Source organism: Coregonus lavaretus (assembly GCF_964263955.1).
Source record: "Coregonus lavaretus genome assembly, chromosome: 3".
In the NCBI taxonomy this organism is placed as follows: Eukaryota; Metazoa; Chordata; class Actinopteri; order Salmoniformes; family Salmonidae; genus Coregonus; species Coregonus lavaretus.
Genome location: NC_139990.1, coordinates 22,569,378 through 22,577,809, shown reverse-complemented (window position 1 = coordinate 22,577,809; position 8,432 = coordinate 22,569,378). Strand labels below are relative to the sequence as shown.

General features: G+C 42.2%; 1 protein-coding gene across 1 annotated transcript; it reads left to right on the top strand.

Annotated features, from left to right (window-relative positions):
* Positions 1 to 1,615: 1,615 nt before the first annotated feature.
* On the top strand, positions 1,616 to 8,109 carry LOC311124802 (large ribosomal subunit protein uL24m-like; the record flags this gene model as incomplete). Its single annotated transcript, XM_084158335.1, has 3 exons — positions 1,616 to 1,780; positions 2,077 to 2,172; positions 7,969 to 8,109. The coding sequence occupies 3 exons, from the start codon at positions 1,616 to 1,618 to the stop codon at positions 8,107 to 8,109; spliced, it is 402 nt and encodes a 133-aa protein (XP_084014461.1).
* Between the last annotated feature and the right edge of the window lie 323 nt (positions 8,110 to 8,432).

Here is an 8,432-nt window from a genome sequence, read left to right as displayed (position 1 = left end):
TGTTGCAGGCAGCAGAACGTTCTCCACGGCGTCTCCAGACTCTGTCACGTCTGTCACGTGCTCAGTGTGAACCTGCTTTCATCTGTGAAGAGCACAGGGCACCAGTGGCGAATTTGCCAATCTTGGTGTTCTCTGGCAAATGCCAAACGTCCTGCACGGTGTTGGGCTGTAAGCACAACCCCCACCTGTGGATGTCGGGCCCTCATACCACCCTCATGGAGTGTGTTTCTGGCCGTTTGAGCAGACACATGCACATTTGTGGCCTGCTGGAGGTCATTTTGCAGGGCTCTGGCAGTGCTCCTCCTGCTCCTCCTTGCACAAAGGCGGAGGTAGCAGTCCTGCTGCTGGGTTGTTGCCCTCTTACGGCCTCCTCCACGTCTCCTGATGTACTGGCCTGTCTCCTGGTAGCGCCTCCATGCTCTGGACACTACGCTGACAGACACAGCAAACCTTCTTGCCACAGCTCGCATTGATGTGCCATCCTGGATGAGCTGCACTACCTGAGCCACTTGTGTGGGTTGTAGACTCCGTCTCATGCTACCACTAGAGTGAAAGCACCGCCAGCATTCAAAAGTGACCAAAACATCAGCCAGGAAGCATAGGAACTGAGAAGTGGTCTGTGGTCACCACCTGCAAAACCAGTCCTTTATTGGGGGTGTCTTGCTAATTGCCTATAATTTCCACCTGTTGTCTATTCCATTTGCACAACAGCATGTGAAATGTATTGTCAATCAGTGTTGCTTCCTAAGTGGACAGTTTGATTTCACAGAAGTGTGATTGACTTGGAGTTACATTGTGTTGTTTAAGTGTTCCCTTTATTTTTTTGAGCAGTGTATTTCTTAATTCCATTATTTTACTTTTAGATTTGTGTATTGTTGTTCATTGTTAGATAGTACTGCACTGTTGGGGCTAGGAACACAAGTATTTCGCTACACCAGCAATAACATCTGCTAAATATGTGTACGTGACCAATAAGTTTGATTTGATTTGATAATTTAAAAAAATTTAAAAATATTAGATGATGCTTACCCAGACACACTTATCTAAATTGATGGGTCATGTGAAAGAAATGCTATAACCACACCCCAGGCATATCTAGCTAAGTGGATGGGCCACTATTGTCTAGATGTTAATGAAATACAATAGATGGCCGTAATCACCCCCAGACACATCTGCCTAACTTGATGAGTCATGTAATCATCTGGCATCTTTTGTTTAGACATGTAGCTAGCTAAACAATGAACCATAATCCCAATAGCTACAGTACAAACGGCACACATTTATTCACACGGTATACTTAAAAAACGATTTTAATCTATTTTATAATGTTCAACTTTTCATCATAGCAAAAAATTTGCTGATCAGCACATTTCATCTTATTTACCTAGCTAGCTATCTAGGCCTATAGTCACTATCATAGAGATCCTAATTATATGGTGACTATACTGTTAGGTTCATGTGTGGGCATCCATAATTACGCTTTTGAGTAGTAAATGTTGAAAGATCATCACTTCTCTTTGTCTCCCTTTGATTTTTCAAACCACACACACACCAATGAAGTAAATTTGTCTGTTGTTTTCATTTTTTTGCCAGGAAAATGCGGTTAACAGCCGTAATGTCAATGGCCGCTAAGGCTGCCTTCCCTAAAGACTACCGCTACGGCACAAATCGGCCTAGGACCATAGCTGCCAAGAGATTGAACCCACCAGGCAAGAAGAGAAGAAAGGTGTTCATAGAGCTCATAGCTTATGAGGACTGGTCTGTTTTCAAAGGGGACACAGTAAGTGGTCATGAGACAAAAGGACATTGAAGACTTTTAGGATGTATAATATAGAACACTTGTATTGCAGCTATATGGCTAATTCCTTTGCAGAGATACCAGATATTAGACACAAACAAACTGTTAACCATTGAGTTGAGCAATTCCTTGCTATACAATCAACACATGGAGGATAATGATAATGAGATTAATGTAATGTAGCACTGAGATTTGTGGGTCGCTGTCAAGTTTTATTCAGCCGTTAGCCTAACGTTTTGCAGCTTTGATATTCTAAAATGCTATTCCCCCTTGACCAGGTTGAGATCCTCTCTGGGAAGGACAAAGGAAAACAGGGCAAATTGGCCCAGGTCTTCAGACACAGAAACTGGGTCATCCTGGATGGGCTGAACACGGTAAGAATCCCAGTCATGGTTGTAAGAGGGGGTATGTTTGCCACTTCCATAACAGAGAACACATCCATACATTAAATTCAGTATATGCACCCAACAATTGTATACCATTCTGTATACATATATACTGTATAACCCACTTGAGATACACTGATACAGGGTACAGATAGTGCCAGCTCATGGTTGTTGTTGCGCAGTCACCTATTTATTTTATCTTTGCATTTTAGAAAACTGTCCCGACTACCAAAGAGGAGCTTCATAAATGCCCAGTTCAATTGCTTGATGGGCTTACTTCTAACATTTTTATAATACCGGTTTCTAGTGCACTGTCTTTGAACCTGTGTAGCCCGCTCAATGGCTTCACAGGCCAAGCTACAGCGGCAAAAGCAAAGACCTGGGCCCGGTTTCCCAAAGGCATCTTATGGCTAAGTTCATCGTTAGAGAGGTTTAGAACTATCTTTTTTATTGGTCTATTAAAGGTCCAATGCAGCCATTTTTATCTAGATATCAAATCATTTCTGGATAAGAATTAAGTACATTACTATGATGGTTGGTGTAGATTTTTTTTCTTCTCCAAATATTTTAAACTTTTACAATGTTAGTTTAATCAGCTGTTGTACAAATATGACACAAAAAACACAGGAAAACTTCATTTTGACTGCACTGGGCCTTTAAATCATTTTATTATATCAATGTGAGATTTGTGCTGAAGTTGAAATTTCTTGCGTCTCAAGATTTTGCTATTCTGCGATCGCATTTTAGCAAAATCAACAATTCCCCGCATATTATGCGAGGGCTTGCAAATTTGACAAATTACTGCATAAAACAGTAAAACCATCGCAATATTATCGCATAAAACTGACCGATCACGCACTACAAAAACAGGCCTCGCAATTTCAACCAATCTCGCAGATTTACCGCATAATATGGTTCAATCAAGTCACACGTCAACAAACCTTTGTCAGTGCATTTCTGTGACAAATTGGGCAAAAGCATTGCATATTGCCGTGCAAAATCAAGCATTTTTGCCCACAAATATCACAAAAAATTCATGTGAAATCCTGGAGGGACTGCTTTTGGCAGTTGGATGAAATGGGCTGTGGGATTAGGGTGATGTGTACCATATGACAGACTGTGGAAGTTACAGTGCCTTCAGAAAGTATTCATACCCCTATACTTATTCCACATTTTGTTGTGTTACAGCCTGAATTCAAAATGGATTAAAAAAATAATAATCTCACCCATCTACACACAATAGCGCATAATGACAAAGTGATAACATATTTTTAGAAATGTTTGCTAATTTATTGAAAATTAAATACAGAAATATCACACCCCTGAGTCAATACTTTGTAGAAGCCCCTTTGCCAGCAATTACAGCTGTGAGTCTTTCTGGGGAAGTCTCTAAGAGCTTTCCACACCTGGTTTGTGTAACATTTGGCCATTATTCTTTTCAAAATTGTTCAAGCTCTGTCAAATTGGTTGTTGATCATTGCTAGACAACCATTTTCAGGTCTTGCCATATATTTTCAAGTAGATTTAAGTGAGAACTGTAAATCAGCCAGTCAGGAACATTCACTGTCTTCTTAGTAAGCAACTCCAGTGTAGATTTGGCCTTGTGTTTTAGGTTATTGTCGTGCTGAAAGGTGAATTCATCTCCCAGTGTCTGGTGGAAAGCAGACTGAACCAGGTTTTCCTCTAGGATTTTGCCTGTGCTTACAGTGAGGGAAAAGAGTATTTGATCCCCTGCTAATTTTGTACGTTTGCCCACTGACAAAGAAATGATCAGTCTATAATTTTAATGGTAGGTTTATTTGAACAGGGAGAGACAGAATAACAACAAAATAATCCAGAAAAACACATGTCAAAAATGTTATAAATTGATTTGCATTTTAATGAGGGAAATAAGTATTTGACCCCCTCTCAATCAGAAAGATTTATGGCTCCCAGGTGTCTTTTATACAGGTAACAAGCTGAGATTAGGAGCACACTCTTAAAGGGAGTGCTCCTAATCTCAGTTTGTTACCTGTATAAAAGACACCTGTCCACAGAAGCAATCAATCAAACAGATTCCAAACTCTCCACCATGGCCAAGACCAAAGAGCTCTCCAAGGATGTCAGGGAAAAGATTGTAGACCTACGCAAGGCTGGAATGGGCTACAAGACCATCGCCAAGCAGCTTGGTGAGAAGGTGACAACAGTTGGTGCGATTATTCGCAAATGGAAGAAACACAAAATAACTGTCAATCTCCCTCGGCCTGGGGCTCCATGCAAGATCTCACCTTGTGGAGTTGCAATGATCATGAGAACGGTGAGGAATCAGCCCAGAAATACACGGGAGGATCTTGTCAATGATCTCAAGGCAGCTGAGACCATAGTCACCAAGAAAACAATTGGTAACACACTACGCAGTGAAGGACTGAAATCCTGCAGCGCCCGCAAGGTCCCCCTGCTCAAGAAAGCACATATACAGTGGGGAGAACAAGTATTTGATACACTGCCGATTTTGCATGTTTTCCTACTTACAAAGCATGTAGAGGTCTGTAATTTTTATCATAGGTACACTTCAACGGAATCCAGAAAATCACATTGTATGATTTTTAAGTAATTAATTTGCATTTTATTGCATGACATAAGTATTTGATACATCAGAAAAGTAGAACTTAATATTTGGTACAGAAACCTTTGTTTGCAAAGATCATACGTTTCCTGTAGGTCTTGACCAGGTTTGCACACACTGCAGCAGGGATTTTGGCCCACTCCTCCATACAGACCTTCTCCAGATCCTTCAGGTTTCGGGGCTGTTGCTGGGCAATACGGACTTTCAGCTCCCTCCAAAGATTTTCTATTGGGTTCAGGTCTGGAGACTGGCTAGGCCACTCCAGGACCTTGAGATGCTTCTTACGGAGCCACTCCTTAGTTGCCCTGGCTGTGTGTTTCGGGTCGTTGTCATGCTGGAAGACCCAGCCACGACCCATCTTCAATGCTCTTACTGAGGGAAGGAGGTTGTTGGCCAAGATCTCGCGATACATGGACCCATCCATCCTCCCCTCAATACGGTGCAGTCGTCCTGTCCCCTTTGCAGAAAAGCATCCCCAAAGAATGATGTTTCCACCTCCATGCTTCACGGTTGGGATGGTGTTCTTGGGGTTGTACTCATCCTTCTTCTTCCTCCAAACACGGCGAGTGGAGTTTAGACCAAAAAGCTCTATTTTTGTCTCATCAGACCACATGACCTTCTCCCATTCCTCCTCTGGATCATCCAGATGGTCATTGGCAAACTTCAGACGGGCCTGGACATGCGCTGGCTTGAGCATGGGGACCTTGCGTGCGCTGCAGGATTTTAATCCATGACGGCGTAGTGTGTTACTAATGGTTTTCTTTGAGACTGTGGTCCCAGCTCTCTTCAGGTCATTGACCAGGTCCTGCCGTGTAGTTCTGGGCTGATCCCTCACCTTCCTCATGATCATTGATGCCCCACGAGGTGAGATCTTGCATGGAGCCCCAGACCGAGGGTGATTGACCGTCATCTTGAACTTCTTCCATTTTCTAATAATTGCGCCAACAGTTGTTGCCTTCTCACCAAGCTGCTTGCCTATTGTCCTGTAGCCCATCCCAGCCTTGTGCAGGTCTACAATTTGATCCCTGATGTCCTTACACAGCTCTCTGGTCTTGGCCATTGTGGAGAGGTTGGAGTCTGTTTGATTGAGTGTGTGGACAGGTGTCTTTTATACAGGCAACAAGTTCAAACAGGTGCAGTTAATACAGGTAATGAGTGGAGAACAGGGGGGCTTCTTAAAGAAAAACTAACAGGTCTGTGAGAGCCGGAATTCTTACTGGTTGGTAGGTGATCAAATACTTATGTCATGCAATAAAATGCAAATTAATTACTTCTGAATGATTCAGAGGAGAACTGGGTGAAAGTGATGTGGTCAGATGAGACCAAAATGGAGCTCTTTGGCCTCAACTCAACTCGCCGTGTTTGGAGGAGGAGGAATGCTGCCTATGACCCCAAGAACACCATCCCCACCGTCAAACATGGAGGTGGAAACATTATGCTTTGGGGGTGTTTTTCTGCTAAGGGGACAGGACAACTTCACCGCATCAAAGGGACGATGGACGGGGCCATGTACCGTCAAATCTTGGGTGAGAACCTCCTTCCCTCAGCCAGGGCATTGAAAATGGGTCATGGATGGGTATTCCAGCATGACAATGACCCAAAACACACGGCCAAGGCAACAAAGGAGTGGCTCAAGAAGAAGCACATTAAGGTCCTGGAGTGGCCTAGCCAGTCTCCAGACCTTAATCCCATAGAAAATCTGTGGAGGGAGCTGAAGGTTTGAGTTGCCAAACGTCAGCCTTGAAACCTTAATGACTTGGAGAAGATCTGCAAAGAGGAGTGGGACAAAATCCCTTCTGAGATGTGTGCAAACCTGGTGGCCAACTACAAGAAACGTCTGACCTCTGTGATTGCCAACAAGGGTTTTGCCACTAAGTACTAAGTCATGTTTTGCAGAGGGGTCAAATAATTATTTCCCTCATTAAAATGCAAATCAATTTATAACATTTTTGACATGCGTTTTTCTGGATTTTTTTGTTGTTATTCTGTCTCTCACTGTTCAAATAAACCTACCATTAAAATTATAGACTGATAATTTCTTTGTCAGTGGACAAACGTACAAAATCAGCAGGGGATCAAATACTTTTTTCCCTCACTGTAGCTCCATTCTTTTTTATCCTGAAAAACTCCCCAGGCCTTAACAATGACAAGCATACCCATAACATAATGCAGCCACCATTATGCTTGAAGATATGGCGAGTGGTACTCAGTAATGTGTTGTATTGGATTTGCTCCAAACGTTCATTACCAAAAGTTAATTGCTTAGTGCCTTGTTGCAAACAGGATGCATGTTATTCTGTACAAGCTTCCTTCTTTTCACTCTGTCAATTAGGTTAGTATTGTGGAGTAACTACAATGTTGTTGATACATCCTCAGTTTTCTCCTATCACAGCCATTAAACTCTGTAACTGTTTTAAAGTCACCATTAGTCTCATGGTGAAATCCCTGAGTGGTTTCCGTCCTCTCCGGCAACAGAGTTAGGAAGGATGCCTGTATCTTTGTAGTGACTGGGTGTATTGATACACCATCAAGTTTAATTAATAACTTCACCATGCTCAAAGGGATATTCCATTTATATTTACCCATCTACCAATAGGTGCCCTTCTTTGCGAGGTATTGGAAAACCTACCTGATCTTTGTGGTTGAATTTGTGTTTGAAATTCACTGCTTGACTGAGGCATGTTAAACACAGAGTGAGTCCATACAATTTATTATGACTTTTTAAGCACATGTTTACTCCTGAATTTATTTAGGTTTGCCATAACAAAGGGGTTGAATACTTGTTGACTAAATACATTTTTCAGCTTTTCATTTTTTATTAATTTGCAAAAATTTGTAAAACATACTTCCACTTCGACATTATGCATACAGAAATGTAACTCGATTACTGGTCCTGTTTCAGGCATAAATTCTGCAGAATTCACTATTTATTATGCTTTCAGAGTTTGTCTTACATGTTTTGATTTGTATTCATGTCGTAAATAAATGTCTAAGCAATCTACAATCCTGTTCTTGAAGTAGGCCAGTGACAAAAAATCTGTAACACAACAAAATGTGGAATAAGTCAAGGGGTGTGGATACATTCTGAAGGCACTGTAGGTGAGTTGGGTCAGCTACATGCTTGTATACTCAGTGTAAGTATACATACACACCCTTTCTTCTGAATTGACACCCCTAATTTTGGAATCCCCAATGACACCAGTCCGGAGGACACACTGGAGAAGACTTACACGCCCTCCCTCAAGACTCTGGAGGAGGAGGTTATGGAGAAGCTGGGCATCGAAGAGCCCAGGAGGAACCGGAAGACCTATTGGTACTGAGGGGAGAGACCCTTTGGTGTCTGGGCCACACAGCCATGGGTTGGGTTGGGGCATTGCATCCATGGTCTCCCTCCCCCTTCTTGTTTCCGCATTGGTCACCACGGGGGAAAAATTAGTGACTGCTCTTTATGGACCTACTGTAGGCCTACAGTGGGGGAAAAAAGTATTTAGTCAGCCACCAATTGTGCAAGTTCTCCCACTTAAAAAGATGAGAGAGGCCTGTAATTTTCATCATAGGTACACGTCAACTATGACAGACAAAATGAGAAAAATAAATCACATTGTAGGATTTTTTATGAATTTATTTGCAAATTATGGTGGAA